Source organism: Dermochelys coriacea, chromosome 13 (genome assembly GCF_009764565.3).
Source record: "Dermochelys coriacea isolate rDerCor1 chromosome 13, rDerCor1.pri.v4, whole genome shotgun sequence".
Classification (NCBI taxonomy): Eukaryota; Metazoa; Chordata; order Testudines; family Dermochelyidae; genus Dermochelys; species Dermochelys coriacea.
The window spans coordinates 32922637-32947225 of NC_050080.1; the positions used below are offsets into that span (position 1 = coordinate 32922637).

At 44.4% G+C, this 24589-nt stretch overlaps 1 protein-coding gene across 5 annotated transcripts in view; it reads right to left on the bottom strand.

The window, feature by feature from the left end:
• The window catches only part of CEP250 (centrosomal protein 250), a 142239-nt gene that overhangs the window by 85382 nt on the left and 32268 nt on the right, over positions 1-24589 (bottom strand). For 2 of the 5 annotated variants that reach the window (XM_043495558.1, XM_043495556.1), the window contains exons 6-14: positions 24331-24576; positions 21590-21688; positions 15249-15373; positions 15179-15218; positions 14593-14771; positions 13930-14112; positions 1831-1975; positions 1284-1430; positions 858-1088 (exon numbers count right to left, since the gene is read on the bottom strand). In XM_043495558.1, coding sequence (XP_043351493.1) covers positions 858-1088; positions 1284-1430; positions 1831-1975; positions 13930-14112; positions 14593-14771; positions 15179-15218; positions 15249-15373; positions 21590-21688; positions 24331-24576 — 1395 coding nt within the window. Of the gene's footprint in view, positions 1-857; positions 1089-1283; positions 1431-1830; positions 1976-13929; positions 14113-14592; positions 14772-15178; positions 15219-15248; positions 15374-21589; positions 21689-22214; positions 22312-24330; positions 24577-24589 lie in introns of those variants that run through there. The other 3 variants (XM_043495559.1, XM_043495561.1, XM_043495560.1) reach the window with 3 other exon arrangements.

The window sequence follows — 24589 nt, forward strand, 5'->3', positions numbered from 1 at the left end:
TTCCAGGCCCCTAACTGTTCTCACCATCACCTCTCTCAGAGCCCTCTCTAATTGTGCAATATCCTTTTGAAAGGGGGTGACCAGTACTGCATACAATATCCAGTGGAGGACAGATTGCTGATTTATACAAGGGCATTACATTTTCCATATTTTCTGTTCCATTCCTTATGCTTCCTGATATTTTGGACCTAGTACAGAACCTTGCATTACATTATCCTAGTGTCATAAGACTGCAAAGCTGCTCAAGCCAGTTCCTGGGGAAATCCCCTAAGAAGAGCTGGTCAGGAATTTTTCATCAGAAAATGCAGATTCATTGAGTGCAGGGATGAAATGGGCCCCTATTGTAATACACAACGTTTCCAGTGAGTTCTCCTTGGGGCAATGACAGGTGCAGTGGTAGTGCTAGAAGAATGCTTCTGTAGTTAAGGGGCAAGACTGGATCCTATTCCATGCTCTGCCATAGGCCTGTGTGCAATCTTCAGCCACAGATTCTTATAACATGGGGCTAGTGTCCCTCCCTCTCAGGGAGGTTGTGACGCTGAACTCACTAATATTTGCAAAGTGCTTTGGATTCCTGGGGTGGAAAGTGACTGTCTTCACTATATACACTATACTCTCTATTGGACAATTCAATTCCCAAGAAAACATGGAGAGTCATCGCAAACCCCACCCTTCACCATCAGTCTGAGACATGCCCAGTAGGAAATGCCCAAGAGTCATGTGAACTCTGACCCTGTATTGTTTCCAACAGCACTAGATGTCTTAGTGCTGAGGCTGTTCTAAAACCCAGCAGCACCACACCCAGCCTCAGCACCACAGTGCTAGTGCTGCCAGATTCCTGTGGAGGTCTCTCTCACCTGACTCATCACCTCATGGGTCTCTTTTCTCTCATCTCTCAGCACACTCAACTCTGCCTGCAGTCCCTCCTGCACCTCCTTAGCTTTCTGCAGCAACTGCTCCAGATGGGTTTTCTCTGCACAGAGCTCCTCATTTGCTCTTTCTGACAGGCTCAGGTCCTCCTGCACAGAGGTTGTTGCTCTTTGCATGTCCTTCACTTTGCTTGACAAAGCCTGATTCTCCTGCTCCAACTACAGTCAAGGAAAAAACAAAAAGGAAATCAAGAAGCAGAGAACACAGGCATACTCTTTTTTGGGCCCCTGCCCTGGGCAGAGAACACTTTGTCATGTCCACACTCAGTTAGCCCTAGTATCCCCTGGAGAAGCTTGAAGGAGACCTCACCAAGATAAACCCAACCACTGGTTCCCTTGGAGACCTCTACTCACCTGCAGGACAAGCTGATTCAACTGCATTTTATCCAAAGCTAATGCCTCATTAATGCCACTCATCTTCTCAGCCACATCATGCAGATCAGCGGTTTCTGTCTTCAGTTTATTCTGAGCACTTGTCAATTCAGCAATTGACTGTTCTGCCTAGCAGGGCAAAGAAGAAAGGAAGGAGATGAAAACAAAACCCCACAAAGGCTTCCCTTGCTTTAACCCAAGGTTCGCCTTTTCCAAATCACTGATATCAGCTGTGTCTCCAAGACAATACTCCTCCCTCATACCCAAAGTGCATCCCTCTCACCATACACACCCCTTATCCTCCAGCAATTCCTGTTTCCATATAGTTGGGTTCCCAATCCTCTCTCAGCCATCCCTCTATCCCCAAAGAGTTTTTCTGGCTTGATTCTGGTGTCCCCTTAAGGGAGATGGCACTATCTAGCCTTTTCATACTGCATGGAGCAGTGTATGGTGAGCCTGCTATTTGAACTCTCTCTTGAAATAACAAGCTAGGCTTGATGCTGCCTGGGAATAACAGATGAGCCCGTACCCTCTCCAGTGCCATGGCAAGTTCATGTTTCTCTTGCTTCATCAACTCCCCATCAAGGTGGGATTTCTCCAGCGCCTCCCTCCTGGCAACCAACTCGCTCTTTAACAATGAATGCTTTGCTTCGAGTGCAGCTAAAGCCTTCTGACTGAGAGGAGGGGAGGGAGACAGATAGACAGACAGACACCCACACACACACACAATGGTGGAAAGTGGGGGAGAGAGGAGAGAAGCTTTTAGATTTAAAGGCATTATTGTTTCAAAATCCTAAGCAACAAGAAGTCATGTCCAAATGACTCCTATCTCAGACCCGCTGTATCCCAGCCAATTCCATCAGCCCTTCTCAGTCTCAGGGTCCCAGGACATTGTTGGCTTGAGCCACTCATCCCCTATCTCTGCTGTGGGTGAGAGGTCCTGGAGTTGGCCAGCTGTGCAATGCTGAACATGGAGATGTTCTTCATCTCAGTAGGATTACCCTGATTTTAGGATTCATAACATTATCCAGCCACGGTATTGACTGTCTGACCTTCTTCAGTTACAAATTCCACAAGCTGAATACATGTTGCCTAAAGTAGTACAACACAAGCCCCTTTATCCAAAGGATTCAGGGGAGCTCTGAGCACTTCAGAGGATGGTGGGAACTAGCTCAAAAATGGAGCTCCATTCTCACCCCTACAGTTCGGTGAACAGATGTCAACCAGCTTTGCAAACCCCACAGGACATAAATTTAATTTATCTACCCAAAGTGATACTATTTCATCTCATTCAAATACCAAAATACCTGCAACGAACCATAAGATACCAACTTGGAAACAACTCAACCTAAGAAAATACCCAAAAAAGTAAATTAATAAAAAGTAAAAAGAATCCTACCCCAAGCAGAGTTTTTATCCTGAAAAGGGAAAAGTGCCAAAGGCCCCTTTGTCTGCTATAGATTTTGTTATTGCTATTGATCTTATGTGGAAGGTACTTGAGCCATATTTTTAAAAGTGGACCCTACAGATGCAGATAGGTGTTCTTGAAAGTCCCATTAGGCACCGAGGTGCCTAACTCCCATTTAAGTCAACAGGAGTAAGGTGTCTAGGCTCTTCTGAAATACCACCAGGCATCTTTAGGGACATAAATACCTTTAAAAACCTGGCCTTCAGATACTACAGTGATGGGCAGTGGTATAAAAGCCTTAAGCAACTTGATGTTGTCAAGTGAAGCTGCTATGAAATAAAACCACATTATTCCCTTTCCCTCTTCCCTGGAGACAGTCAAAGAAGAGCTACATGAATGATTCGTGGTCTGAAAAAATAATTTACAGCGAGAGACTAGAAGTTCAATCTACTTAATTTATCAAAAAGGGTAGATTAAGAAGCTATTCAACCAGCCTGTAAGTGACTAAACCAGGGAAGCTATCAGATATTAGAGAGCTCTTCAGTCTAGCACTCAAAGGCAGAACAAAGTTCAATGACTAGAAGCTGAGGTCAGTAAAATTCAAACTGGAAATGAGCAAATGTTTAACAGTGAGGGTAATTAGCCTCTGGAACACATTGCCAAGGAATGCGGTAAATTCTTCATCACTTGAAATCTTTGAAGTATGACTAAATGGCTTACTGTAAGAGATACTCAAATGAAATTACAAGTTAATGCGTTAAACGCAGGAAATACTGAGTAAACTTCTATAGCTTATGCCGGGGTGGGCAAACTTTTTGTTTCGAAGGCCACACTGGGGTTGCGAAACAGCATGGAAAGCTGAGTAGGGAAGGCTGTGCCTCCACAAACAGCCTGGCCCTTGCCCCCTCCCCGTCCCCTCCAACTTCCTGCCCCCTGACCCATCCAAACCCCCCTGCTCCTTGTCCCCTGACCGCCCTGACCCCTATCCACACCCCTGCCCCTGACAGCCCCCCAGGGACCCCTGACCCATCCACACACACACCACTCCTTGTCCCCTGTTCCTTGTCCCCTGACCACCTCCTCCCGGAACCTCCCGCCCCTAACCGCCCCCCCAGGACCCCACCCCCTATCCAACCCCTCCTGCTCTCTGTCCCCTGATTGCCCCAACCCCTATCCACACCCCTGCCCTGGACAGCCCCCCAGGGACCCGACCCATCCACACACACCCCACTCCTTGTCCCCTGATTGTCCCCTCCCAGGACCCCCATCCCTAACTGGCACCCCAGGACCTCACCCCCTATCCAATCCCCCCGCTCCCTGTCTCCTGACCACCACCCCCAAACCTCCGTCCTATCCAACTGCCCCTGTCCCTTGACAGTCCCCCGGACCCTCCTTCCCCTTATCCAACCCCCCAATCCCCGCCTCCTTATCATGCTGCTCAGAGCGTCAGGACAGACTTATTGGAAAGCCTGGGAGCTGGGCGGGCGCAAGCCACACTACCCGCACGGCGACAAAACTACAAGGGAGGGGAGACAGCCGGGGGCTAGCCTCCCCAGCCGGGAGCTCAGGGGCTGGGCAGGACGGTCCTGCGGGCCGGATGTGGCCCGCAGGCCGTAGTTTGCCCACCTCTGGTTTATGCTATGCAGAAGGTTACCCTAGTTGATCACAATGGTTCTTCCTGGTCCTTACATTTACAAATAATGTAGCTTACTTGATAGAAGGCCTTGAAAGAGGCAAGTTAAGTTTAACAGCTATTACAAAGATGTGGTCATGACTCCATAGTTGATCATATTGGGTTTATAAAGAATAATCAAACCTGACTGCTTGTCTGAACTAATGAGAGGAATGGAGACGTGATCCAAACAATCAGTGGGGCCACTGGAGAGTCAAAGTGTTAAAGGAGCACTCAAGGAAGACACGGCTGTTGCAGAGATGCTAAATTAATTCTTTGCATCAGTCTTCACTGCCAAAGACGTGAGGGAGATTCCCACACCTGAGCCATTCTTTTTATGTGACAAATCTGAAAACTGTCCCAGATTGATGTGTAAATAGAGGAAGTTTTGGAATAAACAGTAATAAGTCACCAGGACCAGATGGTATTCACCCAAGAGTTCTGAAGGAACTCAAAAATGAAACTGCAGAATTGCTAACTGTGGCATGTAATCTATCACTGCTGTCAACTTCTCTACCAAATGACTGAAGGATAGCCAATGTAACACCGATTTTTAAAAAAGGCTCAGGAGGAAATCCTGGCAATTACAGATGAGTAAATCTAACTTCAGTATCCAGGAAACTGGTTGAAACTCTCGTAAAGAACAGAATTATCAGCGACATAGATGAACACAATATGTTAGGGAAGAGTCAAAAAGCTTTTGTAGAGGGAAATCTTGACTCACCAACCTATTGAAAATTTTTGAGGGAATCAACAAGCATGTGGACAAGGGTGATCCAATTGATATAGTGAATATGGACTTTCAGAAAGCCTTTAACAAGATCCCTCACCAAAGGCTCTTAAACAAAGTAAGCGGTCATGGGATAGGAGGAAAGGTCCTTTCATGGATCAGTAACTGATTAAAAGATAGGAGACAAAGGATAGGAATAAATGGTCAGTTTTCACAGTGGAGAGAGACACACAGCAGGTTCCATCAAGGATCTGTACTGGGACCTGTGCTGTTCAACATATTCATAAATGAATTGGAAACGGTAGTAAACAGTGAGGTGGTAAAATGTGCAGATGTCACAAAATTATTCAAGATCGTAAAGTCCAAAACTGACTGCGAAGACTTACAAGGGGAAGTCAGTAAACCAGGTGACTGGGCAACAACATGGCAAATTAAATTCAATGTTGATAAGTGCAAAGTAATGTACCCTGGAAATAATCCCAACTACACATACAAAATGACGGGATCTAAATTATCTGTTACCACTCAAGAAAGAGATCATGGAGTCACTGTGGATCGTTCTCTGAAAACATCTATTCAATGTGCAGCAGCAGCTAAAAAAAGCTAACAGAATGTTAGGAACCATCAGGAAATATCATAACACCACTATATAAATCCACGGTACACCCACACATTGAATACCGTGTACAGTTCTGGTCATCCCAGCTCAGAAAAAGATATATTATAATTGGAAAAGAAACAAAAAGGGCAACAAAATGATTAGGGCTATGAAACAACTTCCATAAGAAAAGAGATTAAAAAGACCAGGACTGTTCATCTTAGAAAAGAGATGACTAAGTGGGGGATATAATAGAAGTCTATATGAAATCATGAATGGAGAAAAAGTGTTATTTACCCTTTCACATATCAGAAGAACCAGGGTAACCCAATGAAATTAACAGGCAGCAAGTTTAAAATTAGCATAAGGAAGTACTTCTTCACACAACACACAGTAAACCTGTGGAACTCATTGCCAGGGGATGTTGTGAAAGTCAAAATTATACCTGGGTTAAAAAAAATTAGCTAAATTCATGAAGGATAGGTCCATAAATGACTGTTAGCCAAGCTGATCAGGGACACAATCCCATGCTCTGAGTGCCAGAAGCCGGGACTGAATGATAGGGGATGGATCACTCAATAACTGCCCTGTTCTGTTCATTCTTTCTGATGCACCTGGCACTGGCCACTGTCAGAAGACATGATACTGATCTAGATGGACCATCGGTCTGGTCCAGTATGGCCATTCTTATAATCTATAGATTAATAATGAAAGTATTTGATACTGTGTCTCAGAATCTTAACTGAAAAAATGAGTTCTAATTGGCTTGCACAGAAACAATGTAATAAGCACTAAAAACTGTCCTTGGGAAGAGAGATCTCGTGGGATGTCTCAAGGACTGAGGTTAAGTACCAGTATGATGGGGGCAGTGCAATTTTGGGAGTCAGGGAGGGAACCCTTCTAGATTGATAGCACTCTCAAGATGGTCCCTGGGAGGAAATCCTAGTGCCCTTAATTGAGGATCAGAGGGGATTAAATAAATAGTTGTTCAACCTCCAGATTAGCCTGATGACACTGCTTGGGGGAGGGCACAGACTTGTGAGCAGCACAACAGTTCACAAGTAAGGACAACCACCTCAAGATCTGGGAATGGTCAGTCCTCTGTACCTGTGTTATAGCTGCTGCTGTCAAAGACACAGGGAACCTGTGGATCTAAGAACTGAGACAGGGTCAGGCAGCTCTTATGGGTTTTATTTGGTTTGTTCTGCTAACAGCCTGATATAAATACCATGCCTAGAAAGAGGGGTGTTTACTCAGCAAGAGTGTTTGGTGTATCTGAGACCAGGGGTGAATCCAGCATTGTTTAAGTTATTAATGGCTAGGGGAGAAGACATACTGCATCCCAATGAAGTCACAGCTGACTCCAATGGAGAGAGTTTTTAATACCATCATGGACAATGAAATAATGTAAAGGGGGTCAATGAAAGGTACTTGTGGAGAGAAAAGAATAAGAGTTCTCCATACGCTTGAAAGCTTGTCTTTCTCACCAACAGAAGTTGGTCCAATAAAAGATATTACCTCACTCACAGTGTCTCTCTAGAGAGAAAAATAAGACATTCATTTTAGGAAATATATGATAATATACAACAGGGAAATGATCTACAGGAGGCAAAAATCTGGGACGCAGGAATACCAAAAAAAGACCTAGTTAGACAGAAGTTTGCCACCTGATGTGGCTGCAAAAAAAACAACACAGAATTGGCCTGTGTGACAGGGGGTATAGACCCCTCACTGGCCAAGAAGGGGTTAAGGAACAGTGATGGGCTAAGGAGGCCCCTCAGGCACTTAGGCAGCCATAAGAACTAATACTTGAGTAGCTTTGAAAAAATACCACTAAAAAACAAACTTTATTATAAGGTTTCATTGAAAATTGAATGGTTGTGGTAGCTATTGCAGAAGAGAACTGAGTATGTATCAAAGGGTGATGCAAAAACCAAGATATGTATTGACTAGTTCTGTAGAGATTACAGTTGCCAAAAGAATCTGTAGTACAGTGTGAAGATTTTAATATACAATGGAGATTATACTCTAATATAAAAAAAGTAAAGGAGTACTTGTGGCACCTTAGAGACTAACAAATTTATTAGAGCATAAGCTTTCGTGAGCTACAGCTCACTTCATCGGATGCATTTGGTGGAAAATACAGAGGGGAGATTTATATACACACACAGAGAACATGAAACAATGGGTTTATCATACACACTGTAAGGAGAGGTTTCAGAGTAGCAGCCGTGTTAGTCTGTATTCGCAAAATGAAAAGGAGTACTTGTGGCACCTTAGAGACTAACAAATTTATTAGAGCATAAGCTTTCGTGAGTGAGCTCTCCAACTCAGTTGGAGAACACTTCAATCTCTCTGGTCACTCGATTACAGACCTAAGAGTGGCTATCCTTCAACAAAAAAGCTTCAAAAACAGACTCCAACGAGAGACTGCTGAATTGGAATTAATTTGCAAACTGGATACAATTAATTTAGGCTTGAATAGAGACTGGGAATGGATGAGTCATTACACAAAGTAAAATTATTTCCCCATGTTATTTCTCCCCCCCACCCCACCCCGCACTGTTCCTCAGATATTCTTGTTAACTGCTGGAATTAGCCTACCTTGCTTGTCACCATGAAAGGTCGTCCCCCCCCATCCCCCCACCCCCGCTGCTGGTGATGGCTTATCTTAAGTGACCACTCTCCTTACAGTGTGTATGATAAACCCATTGTTTCATGTTCTCTGCATGTGTATATAAATCTCCCGTTTTTTCCACCAAATGCATCCGATGAAGTGAGCTGTAGCTCACGAAAGCTTATGCTCTAATAAATTTGTTAGTCTCTAAAGTGCCACAAGTACTCCTTTTCTTTTTGCGAATACAGACTAACACGGCTGCTACTATGAAACCTATAAAAAAAAGTGTAACTTTAGAAACATCAATGGAAGACTGATCTCTCTCAGAGAGTCCTATGAAGATTTCAACGTAAAAAGTATGGAATATTTATATATTATTATATAACAATATTTTTCTTATCTTGAACTTGTCCTGTAGCACTAAACACTGCACTAAATTGTTTCAAAGTAAAATATTAGGCTTTTCCAGTAGATTTGTGAACGTGAAAAAAAGGACATTCTCACAAGAACTGTTGCTAATGCACCTGTGAGTATGATTGCATAAACTTACCAAAAACTAAGGGCATTAGGGTTCAGAATTTAAATACCCAAAGTTGGAAACTCTCAGTTAAGGTTTCAACTCAGATCTTAAACTCTGCCACTCCACCACCACCTGTCCACCCTCTGGAAATAGAGTAGAGAGCCCAGGTCCGCTCATATTCCCAACATAAGCCTAGCACTGCTGTCCTCCTTCCACATACTGGCTGGAGACTGCTGTTCCAATCCTGACTTTAGCTCTACCTCCATCCACATGTTATGTGATAGATCAACAGACTGGAATCAGGGGAGGATTTGGATTATTTCAATAAAATTAATCTATTATAATCTATTATCCACCAGTTGTCATCAACACTGTTGAGCACCAGGTCATGCAAATTAGGATGCTGGCTGGGACAGTTGGTGGCATCTGAGTGGCTCTGCTCTTTCCAAACAGATCCAGCAGGTAGCACTGGGGGATTGCTCCTTAGTCCAGAGTACAGTCTCATAGAAATACATTTAGGGTTCAGTGTTGGTACCCTTCTTGCCCAAATATATAAAGCCAACAACACAGATGGGTGCAGTACCTTCACTATTCAGACTGCACAGTGCTCAGTCTGTTTCACTTCACCAGATAGTGGAGTTGTTTAATTTTCTCAGAGCCCAGCCAAAACCAGGCCTTGAAAGATAAAGGTAGCATTGGTGAATTGCAAAAAAGAAGCTGACAGAGGCTGTATCAGAGTTTGTCCACTCTTTGTTATTTAGGACACTTAACTGCTCCTGGATGGCTAGATGGCAGCAGTAGCTCTACTTTGTTCCCATCAGTTCTTGGACAGAAGGTTCAATCATTCACCTTAAATATGGGCCTCACCATGTTATCCATGGCTTTGTCACTTGCAGCCTGGGAGACTGCAGTGCACTCTACTTGGGGCTACAGCCAAACGTGACTTGCAACTCAGCAGGTGCAGATAGGCATGCAACAGACACTACCAATATAGTCAACTTAGTGTATCCTCGCTACACAGATGCACATCATTTCAAAGCTTATTATGTCTACTTTAAGATGAGGTATGACATGGAACTGTCAAGTGGTACCATACAAACGGGAATAAACAATGACACCACCAATACGTTAAAAAGATCACTTTGAAATATTTGCATTCCTTTCTGTTACTGACTTTATGTATTATTTCAAGACATAAAATTGGATTTCTTTGTGACCATGAGGCATTACAACAATAATATAAAGGGTAAAACAAAATCTAATAATAAATGTGTACAGGTGTAATAGTGAAATTTCTAGTCAACATGATTATCATCATCTTGTTCATCATTATGATCTCTGTCAAAAATGCATAGGATACCATAGACTTCATTGCCTTGGCATATACAAAGTTCTGTGTAGTGAAGACTGTTCTGGCTACAGACAGTAAATTGTGCAGCGACCTCTCGGGTACAGGCACATATAAGGTCCTGTGGAAGCTCAGATGCCATTGGGACCTTGAAGAATACAGAAAGTAGTTAATTATCCACATTTTTCCATCCAAGTTGCAATGGTGATCCAATATTTGGTTTACTTATGTGTGAAGACATCCAAATCTTTGTTTGCCAAGATGCTCATTTGACATGCTCTTCAGAACTGTCCTCGCATGATGGGAGTTTGGCCAGTGGCATGTCTTTTTGATGGCTAAACTGAGGTTCAAGCAATTCAGATGTCTGTGGGTCTTCTTTTCTTTCTCACTATGGTCACACAGCACTGCTACCAATTTCCTTGCTGCAAAAACTGCAGCTTGTCCGTCACTCTATCCAAATTTGGCAAGATCTCTGAAGCAGTAAGCTCCCTTTGTTCTGACAATATTAAACATAGATCCCCACTCACCCCCCAAATAGAAATGAGACAGAGTCACATTCTGTTAATGCGTGTACAGCAGGAAGCACGTTGCAGGAGTCAGGAATGAGTGTGTCAAAAATTGCATGCACAGGTATGGAGTGACAATTGTCAGGTGTGCTGGTAACGGTGCCTGTTTCAATCAATATATTATCTGTGTATTCCATTTTTAGAAAGTAGTAAATAGCTAGGAACAAAACATCTGTATCAGGTGATCTGATTCAGGCTCACAGGGATTGGTCTACGTGGCTAAAAATTGCTGTATAGATGGCCGGGCTCAGGCTGGGGCCCGAGCTCTGGGACGCAGGACACAAAAGTAGATGACCTCAGTAAAGTACAATCACCTGGGTTTGCGTAAGGATCTCGGTACTACAATCCAGGTCTGCAGAGCCTGGGACAGCTCATGTTCCCTCAGTACAACCAGGAAGCCATGCAGAGAGACAGCCAGGGAACACTGTGGTGAGTAGGTATCATATGAAGTGCCACCAAGAGACTTTCTGATTGGCCAAGCACCCTACTTAACCCTGTATGCTGCCCCAGAAAGTTGCTTGAGCAGCCACACAGACTTTGGACCTGCTGCGACTCCAAGCCTCACCTTGTGTTCTGATCTCCAGCCTCCGATCCCAGCCTGACTCCAGCCTGGTACTACCTCTGATCTCCAGTCTCTGACCCCGGCCTGACTTTGAGCCCAGCTTTTGTGATTTCTCCAACCCCTGCTCACTGACTACTGTACTGGACGTGTGGACCCCAGCCCACCTGTGACCAGTAGGCCAGACCGCCTATGCTCCAGTCTCTTAAGACTGTGGATAATATTCTGATGTTTAATTTTGGATATTTCACTTGAAGGCAGTTCATCAGGCTCAATTACCAGAAGAACACCCACAGAACATTTGGATGACTTAAATTCCTGTTACAGATGACTAGCAGTTTGGATAGCACCAGCTAAATTTATTGTACTGCACAGAAAAATGGTAGACTTGCTTAGTCCATGCTGTGTATGGAATGAAATTGCAGAACCACAGGGTTTTTTTCTAATTTTGCCTGTAATTTGCTACTAGAATAACTTGCAGTTTCTACATCTGAGGGAAGCTGGGCTTTATATCTTTGTAGCTGTCTGGCCAGGAGAAGAACAAATAACTGTCTCTTCAATCAGCTGATAAAATGCAATGTCATAAGGTGACTATTGCTGCAATGTAACTAGATGGTTTTGCTTTAAGATTTGTTTTACTCAGTAGGAAGAAAAGCCATGTTGAATGATAAACTGCATCGTTAGCAATCGAGTCTTCCACAGATATTCTGTGCAACATGACGTCATCCCTTCTTTGAAGTGCTACCTCCCTGAGATTAGTTGCTCTTTCAATTGTTTCTATTTATGAAGTTTCTTGTCTTGGTGTGTTTCTCAAGCAAACACTACAACAGGACAGTTGCTGGGGGACATACATGCTCTGGTGGTTATGAAGCAGGTGAACATAATGCTCTCTGATCAGATTCAGAGTCTGTTGTCTTTTCTAGGTTCAGTACAATCTGATGTGTGCCAAATTCAACTTGCTTGTGTATTTCTGAATGGCAACCCCTGTGATTGAGCATTGGTGGCACATCATCTAAACTAGAAACTCATCCAGGAGCCACCAACTCAATTAATCTCTTCTAGCTTCTGCAACAGCATCACAGAATTCTGTCCATCACTGGTAGGTTTTGACAGTTTTGTACGCTTTTGATTTTTCTTGACAAACACATTTTTCAAAATTTGTGGAGAGTCTCTCTTTGTTGTAAGCTTTAAGGGGCTTGTAGAGGTAAAATTCCAAAAAAATACTGTTAGCATTGACACCCCCGTTCATTCTGTACAAGTATACAGATCTGTGCTAAAATTAGATATAAAATAGATCTATATGTTAGTATCAAAATTGCCATTTTTGTTTAGTGAGTACTTTGACTGAAGCCCAATACAAAGTTGTGTACTGTTATCTCTATCACTAAAACTAACCTGTGCACAAGTGCCACTGAATTAAAAGGTAGTGTCTAGAATATTTCAAAGGCTAGTACCTTTTTCATAGGCAATTACAAATTACAACCTTCTACCAGGAAGACTAGATGCTACACTGTATGTACAAAAACTTACAAGTGGAATTCACGTACATTTATACCTACCCACCATGCAATAAAAAGTGTGGGAATGCAATCTACTGCTACATAACTTTCAGTGAGAGACTGACCTGGTCAGCAAATTTCAAATGAAAATATAGAAATCTATTTTAATCCCTTGTGAGATACTCTGACAATTAAGAATATGCAATGTGAAAACATTTCATGTTGGTATATTGCGAAATGTTGGTATTAAGCATTTTGCTACATGTCACACTTGTCACTCTGCAGTGTGGACTGTACCAGCTGGGCCAGATGTAAGCTAAGTCTATTGATTTGGATATCATCTAGCGTCTGTCCCAATGATCTCCAAGTGTAGCATAAAAATCCAGAACCAAAGGGCTGTTTCTCTCCATTCCGCTGGACTGTTTAACTCTTGGTAGTGCCAACACTTGTACAAAGCCAAGGACAGCAAGACACAAGGCTGATTCTCTAGTCACTTACACTAGTTTTTCATGGGTGTAACTCCACTGACAATCGGGGAGTTACTCTTGATTAACACTGGAGTGAGAGAAGAGAACTGAGCCCAGCAGGTTCCCACAAATTGTCCCAAAAGCTCTGCGCTCCAGCAACCACTGGTTTCAGTGCATTTTTGCCTAGCACAGACTGGCTGAGATGGAGCCCAGGGAAAAGAGAGTAAAAATCATGAGTAATCTCTGATTCTGATCCTGCAGAATCAGAGTAATCTTTGTAAGGAAGAACCATTTTCATGTCTCAGTCAGTAAGCTAAGACTGAAAAGAGTCAGGACACCAGGGATGATCAAGTACAAACCCTGCCCTCCAAGGACCAATAGTGGAATGAAGGGAGGAGGGGATGAGGCCACATGGAAGATTAGCAATAATCTAATATCATGGAAATAAAAGCCACCAATTGCACTAACCATCCTAACCCGACCCCATGTTCCCTTCCTTGGTGGTTCCCTTCAGCTCCTAGTTTCCACTTTCATGCCCGTGCAGCCACCCATCACTGCCACCTCCAGCACTCAGCCACCATTCCCCGCATGCTCCCACAGTACTCCAACCCCTTGCTCTGTGGAGGGATGACAGAAGAACTCACAGGCGCTCCCTCTCCCGAAGGATCCTCTCCATCTCCAGCTGCTGCTCCTCCTTCTCCCCTTGAGACAAATCTTCCTTCAGTTGTAGCTCAGTGTTGCTTCGGCGCAAGCGCCAGGCCTCCTGCTCAGACACCTCCAGCTGTTGCTGCAGCTCTTCCCTGGCCTTCTCCAGGTTCACACGGTCACTGCAAAGAGGCAGGGCCCAGTTAGCAGAATGAGGAGAATGTGGCATGAGCAGATCCCATGCACACCCCTCAGGATGGAATGTGGGGGGAGGGGTTAAGAAGTAATTGCTGCATCTGAACCTCTTTTCCTCTCCTGGCAGATGAGGTGGGGGAAAGGGGCTGGGGAGGCTGTCGTTCTCACTCAGCGGGAAGCAGTGCTTGGCAGAGGGCCTCTCCACAACCTGGGGATGCAGGATGCTCCTAGGGAGCTTAGTTTAGGGGTGGCAGAGGTTGGACTGGACACACACTGTACTTGGGCAGCTCTCCAGTTCCCTCAGGCATCCTGGATATGGGGCAGTGGCTAGGAACATAAATTGCTGGTGACAGGGAAAGACTAACCTGAGAAGCAGAGCCAGATTTACTATGGAACAAGAGAGCTCTTAGCCCCAAACACTGCTACTGAAGTCCCTATACGACGTGGAGGGAGGACATAGGGCTGACCTGCTGAGTGTTTCCACCAGTGACTGGAGGTGCTGCGTCTGGCTGGTGAGTGTCTTGCAGTTCTCTTCCAGCTGCTGGAGCCTCTGCCTCAGCATCTTGCATTCCTCTTCCTGCTGCCTTTGCTGATGTTGCAGAGAATGGACAGCGTTCTGGCTGGCTGAAAGCTGCTCCCTTAGGGCCTGCCAGGGGAAGAGGAGGAATGAGTGTATGAGCAGGAAGGGGTTGAGAAGATGGGTCCAGGCGAACCAGTTAGGAGGTCAACAGTTAGGCCTGAGGGCAACAGCAGCTGAAGAGTGCAGAGAGATACTTCAAACATAAGTCAGCTGGGAGAGTCAGGAGAGGAGCGGATCATCTAAGGGCAAAAGATGTGATCCAGTGTGGGAGGGTGCTCAGGTTGGGAGGGGGAATTACAGAGGGAGTGGGGCAGAGGAATGGCAGTCTCCATGTGGAAGAACGATGGCTGGAGGGCAGGAGTAAGTGGAGGGGGAAAGGCCGATGAGGCATAGGCATTTGAGAGAGTGGCTGGCAGTGGGGTTGAGGAAATTGCTGCCAGTGTCAAGAGAGTCCTGCACCAGATCCCTCTCACCTGTACTGCCCGCACCTCACCTCCTTGACATGCTTCATGGTGGGGGGGGGGGGGGGGGGGGGGGGGGGGAACCAGAACGAGGGCCCCTTCCATGTCACTGGAACTCAGCAAGGAGGAGAGGGCGCTGGATTCAGGATGCTGGGAGCTCTCAGCCCATGAGATGTTGACTGCGTTGTCAGTATCATCTAGCACGGCCTGAAACCCCAGATGATGCTGTTACTCCTTCCCTCCTATCACTCACTCTTATTTACATTTATGTCTCCTCCTCCTCCATGCCACCCTTCAGTCAGAGGTTACAGGCTAACTGACTTAAGGCAATAGGGAAGATTGGTTCTGGTGGCCATGATCTCCTGCATTTCAGGTACGGTGCTTCCAGAATAATGCAAAACAAGAGAAAAACCGTGGGGCAGGAATGGATGTTATATTTGTACTCCCTCCAGTCTAGGCCTTCTGGGGGCTTACTTTAACCAGTGCTCAGCTTCTTGTGGCCCCCCAGGCACCGTTTCTGCCTCCTTTAAGGCTTCTTTATGCGGACAGAGTGATATAAAGAGATTTAATGTAACAGAATCAGGCCTCTAGTGACCAAAACCCATGAAAAGTAGTATTAAAACTCCCCAGAAGAGAAAGCAGCTGACGAATTTCTGAAGAATATGGTAACAGAAGAGCAACTGATCATAATTCCTCTGAAACAGTAGGATGAAAAGAGCAAGAATTGGCCAAAGAAGCTTCATGAGGGTCTATGCAAAGATCTGAGGTTAAAATTCCTGTCCTGGGAATGGAGAAAGGGAGGCAACCTAAGAGGAACAGTCAGTCAACTAAAGTTTGCAAGGAAAACCAGGGACAGTCAAAAAGAATGAGTTAATGTTACCAGCACGAGCAAAGGAAACACAGAGGACTTATACAGATGTGTAGGGAAAGAAGAATTACTCATCAGCACATCAGATTGACTGAAAAATACAAGTGAAAAGACATATAAACTTAAATGGATTAAATGAACAAACAGACAGAACAATAATGACTCGCCTCACACAACATGCATGTAGACTATGCAGCTAACAGTAAGGTTGCCCAGTTAAAGGCCACAAGCAGAAAAGGAAGTCCAGGAGGCATGTGGGTACAGAACCCCAAGCACACAGAAGTTCTAAGACTTTATCAAAGTGCTCTTGGGCAGACAGCCATGGGGCTAGTAACAAAGGGCTCTGGAAGTACCAGAAAAAGAGTGGTGTGTCAAAGGGTACCTGATCCCTGTGAGCACACCAGGCCCAGCTTCTCTGTGTCAGAGCAGGTGGGCCCAACTGAGCCAATGAAAAGGAGAAGGGCTACACCTGGGGCTACAAAGACTTGTCAGAGGGCAGGACAGAGAGGAGTGATTGGGGCAGGCTGTGCCTGGGGAGAGATTCCCCCAGAGGAGTGGAGTTAACTCCTGTGGTGGGTCCTTGGAGCAAGGGCCAGGTTCCCGGGAAGTAGCCCTAGAGCCAGTGTTCCAGAAAGGGAGCAGAGTGAGCTGGGACTGGGAAGCTGCAAATAGCAGGATTGTCAGAGATGCCTGGGAGTGGGGTCATGAAACCCTAAGACAAAAGGTTGAGCAAAGGGACTGTTTGTGTTTGTTTTATTTCCTTATGTTTGTACAATAAATATTAAAGGACACTGGGCATGGCAGTATATGCTTGGAAGTTGGGGAGAAGCCCTGCCACGTCATATGGTGTTAAACTTAAGAGCCAGAAATAGTCAAGCTGCTGACAGAGTGACAAGAGAGGCCATGGCAAAAGGGAACACAGAGAGGCTGGGACATGAAATAAGTGCTAGCATCCTGTTTCAGGGCCCATATCTAGGGCTTCTGAGACAGGCTGGGAGGAAGTTCTCCTTCACTCCCTGAATCCTGGAAGGGACTGCTCCTCGGAGGGCTGTGGCCCAGAATGAGAGCCAATTATGTAGTGCTGTATAGGGAGAAGAAAATAATGTCCCTCCTGACCCCTGCAGCAGGCAAGACCTTGAAGTAGGAGATTTGACTCTTATATGGCAGGTTTCAGAGTAGCAGCCGTGTTAGTCTGTATTCGCAAAAGAAAAGGAGTACTTGTGGCACCTTAGAGACTAACAAATTTATTAGAGCATAAGCTGTCATGAAGTGAGCTGTAGCTCACGAAAGCTTATGCTCTAATAAATTTGTTAGTCTCTAAGATGCCACAAGTACTCCTTTTCTTATATTGGGATTTCTAACAAGTGTTACTGGTCATAAAAAATAAATACAGCCACCATATTTGATTTAATAACCTCCAGTACATTTCCGAGGCAGATTTTGTTGTGTGAAGCACCATTTCCTTTCATTTGTTCTATATTCACTGAACACTAACCTCAAGCAAACACCCTCCCTTATTCTTCTGTCATGGGACAGTGAAAACTGATCTATTTTCCATAATTTGGATAACAAATACTCAGCATTTCTTTAGTGATTTTCTTTTGATGATCTCAAATGGCTTTACGAAGGACGGGAAGTGTTACTGCCACTTTACAGATGAGAGATGAAAGCCATAGTCTTCAAACAAGGGTGCCTCAATAAAGATAACCTAATTTTTCATTTAAACCATTTGAAAGCAGCACTTGCTCAGCCCCTCTCAAAAGCGAGCTACTTTCATTTAGGAGTCTTAGTATGAATTTAGGAAATGATCTTTAGGCACCCAAGGCTGAGAATTCTGGCCAAAGTAACTTGCCCAAAGTCACAGAGTAGAGCTGAAATAGCATCTCTAATTCCAAGTTGCAGTCTAGTGCCCTAGCCATTGGACATTCAGTCAGTTCCCTTCCTACACTTGTTCATCCAATCTAAATAATGCCAGTTTTTACAGTCGATTATTAACAAATTTAAGGCCAGATGGGAACATTATGATCTACTCTGACCTGCACATTGGGCCAGAGAATTTCATCCAATAATCCTGCATCAGACCATAATTTGGTTATGGTAGATCTGATCTTTTACAAAATACATCCTGATCTTGAATTAAAGATTTCAGGTGATGAAGAATCCATAACATGCCTGAGTAATTATAGCAGAGCAGTAGCTGCACTATAGTAACGGTTGTGACTCACTGTTTAGCAGACTACTTTTCCACATAGTTTAAGAGCCACATACTGAATCAGATTGTCCTGACATTTGCTGTGCTTCATGGATGGGGTTAGTGGACCAAATCTGGGGTCACTTGAGCAACATGATCCTGAGAAAAAGCCATGTGATATCAAAATCCTCTTTTTTTCCAACCCACCACACACCTGGGTCTCAAACTATGCCCAAACTGATATCACCTGGTCAGGGTTGATCTCAGCTAGCACACAGACCCTGCTGCCCCTTTGGGGAAGCAATACTGAAAGAGTTTGAGTAAAGTTAGGAACTCCAACATGAGTTAACCATAACTGACATGTTAAAGAGAATGAAATGTGCATATGTAGTAATGCTAAGGCTGAGTTGCCAAGTCAGTTTAACTGGGTGGCCCAAAGTGACGTGATACAGCCGCTGAACTTGAGCAGCACAGTGAGTTTGAGTCCTAAGTTCACACCTCTCTGAACTATTATTTCAGGCGGTATTCATCTCCATGGGGTATTCTCATCCATCTGAGAACACTTCATTGAGATCAATGGGGCATGTCACTCCCCTCTGAGCCTCCTCTGGTGAATGCATGTGTGTAGAGACCCGTCCCACACACTACGCACAGATCTGGGATAGGGATTCTGGATCTCAACTCACCTTACCTGCCCCTTCTTGTCTCAAGAACAGCTATACTGGGTCAGACCAAAGGTCCATCTAGCCCAGTATCCTGTCTTCCAACTGTGGCCAATGCCAGGTGCTTCAGAGGGAATGAATAGAACAGGTAATCATCAAGCGATCCATCCCCTGTCGCCCATTACCAGCTTCTCGCAAACAGAGGCTGTGGATACCATCCCTGCCCATTCTGGCTAATAGCCATTGATGGACCTATCCAGCTATTACATGCACTCCTCAGACCCCACTACCTGCCCTCCTCTCCATGGCTCCTCCAATCTTACCAGGGACATGTGATGGCAAGGAAGAGGGTGGAGCTAGCAGGCAGTTGCAGCCTCGGGGAAGTGAGGGTGTGGAGAGGATAGTCAGAGAAATGGACGAGCTGGAGGGAAGAAGGTTGGAGGCGTTGGAGCAGTGCAAAGGGTGTAAGGAACCATCCAAACACTGTTTTTGAAAACCCAGTTTAATGACTAGCACTTTGAAGAGGGAGGACTGGGCTGGGCTGGAGAGGCAAAGAGATGAGATGAAATAATGCAGGAGCAGTGAAGGCACTAAAACACAGCCAGTGCATTCTGTGGCCAGGGCAATTGTTGCCAAGAAGTCAGAGACAGTGGAACGTGGGGATGCCAATTGTTTTTTTAACTAAGGAAATTAACTGCCCCAAAAACCTCATTAACACAGAGTTAAGGTTCCTAGATTCATAGATACTAAGGTCAGAAGGGACCATTCTGATCATCTAGTCCGACCTCCTGCACAACGCAGGCCACAGAATCTCACCCACCCACTCCTACGAAAAACCTCACCTATGTCTGAGCTATTGAAGTCCTCAAATTGTGGTTTAAAGACTTCAAGGAGCAGAGAATCCTCCAGCAAGTGACCCGTGCCCCATGCTGCAGAGGAAGGCGAAAAACCTCCAGGGCCTCTTCCAATCTGCCGTGGAGGAAAATTCCTTCCCGACCCCATATATGGGGATCAGCTAAACCCTGAATATATGGGCAAGATTCACCAGCCAGATACTACAGAAAATTCTTTCCTGGGTAACTCAGATCCCATCCATCTAATATCCCATCTCAGGGGATTAGGCCTTTTTACCATGAGTATTTAAAGATCAATTACTTACCAAAATCCCATTATCCCATCATACCATCTCCTCCATAAACTTATCGAGTAGAATCTTAAAGCCAGATAGATCTTTTGCCCCCACTGCTTCCCTTGGAAGGCTATTCCAAAACTTCACTCCTCTGAGGGTTAGAAACCTTGGTCTAATTTCAAGTCTAAACTTCCTGGTGGCCAGTTTATACCCATTTGTTCTTGTGTCCACACTGGTGCTGAGCTGAAATAATTCCTCTCCCTCTCCTGTATTTATCCCTCTGATATATTTATAGAGAGCAATCATATCTCCCCTCAACCTTCTTTTAGTTAGGCTAAACAAGCAAAGTTCCTAAAGTCTCCTTTCATAAGGCAAGTTTTCCATTCCTCAGATCATCCTAGTAGCCCTTCTATGTACCTGCTCCAGGTTGAATTCATCCTTTTTAAACATGGGAGACCAGAACTGCACACAGTATTCCAGGTGAGGTCTCACCGGTGCCTTTTATAATGGTACTAAAACCTCCTTATCCCTACTGGAAATACCTCTCCCAATGCATCCCAAAACCGCATTAGCTTTTTTCACAGGTATATCACATTGGCAGCTCATAGTCATCCTATGATCAAGGTCCTTCTCCTCTTCCGTTACTTCTAATTGATGCGTCCCCAGCTTATAACTAAAATTTTTGTTATTAATCCCTAAATGCATAACCTTACACTCTTCACTATTAAATTTCATTCTATTACTATTACTCCAGTTTACAAGGTCATCCAGATCCTCCTGTATAATATCCCGATCCTTCTCTGAATTAGCAATACCTCCCAGCTTTGTATCATCTGCAAGATTTATTAGCACACTCCCACTTTTTGTGCCGAGGTCAATAATATAAAGATTAAATAAGATTGGTCCCAAAACTGATCCCTGAGGAACTCCACTGGTAACCTCCCTCCAACCTGACAGTTCGCCTTTCAGTAGGACCCGTTGTAGTCTCTGAAAGGCAAACTGTTGCCCTTGTGCCCTTCAAAAATATGAAAAGAAGCTAAACTTAAACATCTGAAAACCAGGAAATAAAAAGTTAAGGATACACGTAACTCCTGCAACACATTATGTGAGTGGTGTACAGCATCCAGTCAGAAGCATCAGGTTTTGACCACTACTGGATGCAGCATGCTATACTGCTCCTGTGTGAAAAATACTAGTTTTCTTTTATTCCTTTATTCAAGAAGTTATTAAGGCAGAAGGCTGAACAAGTGTTCCAGCAAAGCCAGAATAAGGATAAAAAAAATACTGGTAATGTTCCAAAAAGACATGACTTGACCCCTACATTCCTTCTCAGGTAAAACTCCCAGTGACTTCAATGTTTGCCTGAGTAAGGTCTAAGCAAAGTCTACAGGATCTGGCCCACAATGAAAGGCAATTTACAGGCAAGTGAGATATGAGAAGTTAGATTTTCCAAGTCAACGTCTCTTCCCAGATTTCTGGCGTTTGGACATGTACATATATATTGTGCACTTCCTATGCCTTTCCCAGATATTTCTGTAGCAGAATGGCTATAGTGCCAGAACATTTTATTTACCTGAGTTATGTCTTTTATCACCTGATGAAGGGAAAGGGTCTCTTCTTTGGCATTCTTGGTCAGTGAAGCTTTATATTCTACCGCCGCCCGACTGGCCTCCTAGAAACAGAATAAAGAAAGGATGAGTTGGAGCATTTCCATCTCCCCTAGCACTGACTTGCCACTGTGCCTCAACTCCGAAAAGAAGGGCCAGCTCTAGGGATGAAAGGGTACATTACTCTTCATGGCCCATTCAATCCTTATCTTCTCTGCTGAAATTAACAAGGACACCAACTTCAATGTGAACACCTGATAACTCTGAATGAGACAGGCCAACAAATCATTCTGGATAAACAGAGAAGCTGTCTGTCATATGCTGACAGTCTTTGGTCACTGACCTAACTGGATTACAAGTGCCTGAGGTGAAATGTTCTGTTACAAGCTCTCCGATGCTGGATTAGATGTGCACACAGATCCCCTGCCACTGCCCAGCCTTCAGTTGCCAACCACGAAACACACATTTAGGCAAAGTGCCTTATGTTCCCATATATTGAGGAAGCCACAGCTCTTTATGGTGAGGCTGGGGAAAAAACACAGCTCAAACCCAATAGTTGTTGGGTTGCTTTTCCACAAATTTCTCACACACCAGAATCTCCATCGTGTCACTAAGCGTCTTCACAGTCATTTCTTTCTCCTCGTTCTGCTTCTGGGACTGCACCAGCAAGGCTGAGAGCTCCATCACCCTGAGAAGAAAATATTCCAAAAGCTTAGCACACCATCAGCTCCATAGGAACTATGTCTGAAAGTCTGTGCAGCACCTCCATGAGATACACCACAGAAGACTCAGCCTAGAGGGAGGGGACAGAGATGGCTTTAAGCCACCTTCGGGCCTTCAGGATTCTGAGGTGCTCCATGGTAAGTTATAGCAGCCCCATGGAGGGCTGATTAGAAGCTGTGTCACAGTCCAGGAACCCTGTAACTCTGAGCACTGTGTAGATGCCCCCAACATGTCCCTGCACCTGAGCTTGCAAGGGGGCAGTATAAGTGGCAGCCCCATGCAGCATCTGCACTGTGGAGATTCTCTCTTCAGCCCCTTGCAGCATAAGTCTGGTCACCATAGCATTGCACTGGGAGGAGGGACAGAACCAGTCCCTTTACACTGGTCATCATTTCTCTTCAATTACATTACAGTAGAGCCTCAAAGTTACAAACATCTCAGGAATGGAGGTTGTTCGTAACTCTAAAATGTTTGTAACTCTGAACAAAACGTTATGGTTCTTTCAAAAGTTTACAACGGAACATTGACTTAAAGCTTTGAAACTTTTCTATGCAAAATAAAAATTATGCTTTTAACCATCTTGCTTTAAAAGAAACAAGCACAGAAGTAGTTTCCTTACTTTGTCAAATCTTTTCTTTAAACTTTCCCTTTTTTTTTTAAAGTAGTTTACATTTAACACAATTCTGTACTGTGTATCCTTTTTTTTTTTTGGTCTCTGCTGCTGCTTGATTGCATACTTCCGATTCCAAATGAGTTGTGTCCTTGACCAGTCAGTACATAATTCTGGTGTTCGTAAATCTAAGGTTCTATTAAAAAAAGAAAAGGAGTACTTGTGGCACCTTACAGACTAACTTCCTCTGGAAGTCAGTGGTGTCTCGAAGATAGCTGGGAGTGCTGGGAGTGTAGGGCCTGAGGAGGGAGTCTACATAGCCAGACAATCCTGCTGTCAGGGTGCCAATGTCTGAGATGATGGGGCATCCAGGATTTCCAGGTTTATGGATCTTGGGTAGCAGATAGAATACCACAGGTCGGGATTCCAGGGGTGTGTCTGTACGGATTCGTTCTTGTGCTTTTTCAGGGAGTTTCTTGAGAAAATGCTGTAGCTTCTTTTGGTAACCCTCAGTGGGATCAGAGGGTAATGGCTTGTAGAAAGTGGTGTTGGAGAGCTGCCTAGTGGCTATCCTTCAACAAAAAAACTTCAAAAACAGACTCCAACGAGAGACTGCTGAATTGGAATTAATTTGCAAACTGGATACAATTAACTTAGGCTTGAATAGAGACTGGGAGTGGATGGGTCATTACATAAAGTAAAACTATTTCCCCATGTTATTTCTCCCCCCACCCCACCTCCCACTGTTCCTCAGACGTTCTTGTTAACTGCTGGAAATGGCTCACCTTGATTATCACCACAAAAGGTTTTCCTCCTTCCCCCCCTCCTTCCTGCTGGTAATAGCTCATCTTAAGTGATCACTCTCCTTACAGTGTATATGATAAAACCCATTGTTTCATGTTCTCTGTGTGTGTACATAAATCTCCCCACTGTATTTTACACCGAATGCATCCGATGAAGTGAGCTGTAGCTCACGAAAGCTTATGCTCAAATAAATATGTTAGTCTCTAAGGTGCCACAAGTACTCCTTTTCTTTTTTGCGAATACAGACTAACACAGCTGCTACTCTGAAACCTGTTAAGGTTCTATTGTAACTGTAAATCCAGCTTTGCCTCCCACCCTCCAAGAAAACCCCCGTTTCCACACACACTATTACTCCCAGCTACATCTCACTCAGAGAGCTCATTTTCTTTATATTCAGGCTCCTCTATGCCTATTTCTTTTTAAAGCCAACAGCAGATACCATTTCAAAAAACAAGCCCAGTATGAAGTGGCTGTGCTTTGAAGGAGAATACAGATTGAATCCAAAGGCCTCTGTGATAAATGATGAGAAACATTCCCCAAAGGTGTGTGGGGTTTTTAAGACTAATTTACCTGCCCTGAAGCTCCTCTTTCTCTATATTCCCTTTGACCTGCAAGCACATCACTTCTTGGGTTTTCTGGTATACTTCCTTCTCCAGCTCCTGAGCCCTGGCACAAAGCTGCTGTGTCTGATCCCTTGTGGTAGATCTTTCCAAAGTGTTCGACTCCCAGTGCCGTGTACCAGAACTTAGATGGAAGCAGCTGACAAGTATTGATCCAGAAAGTCTTATCTGGTCTGCCTTCAGTGCTGACAAGTCCCTGAAGCAGAATA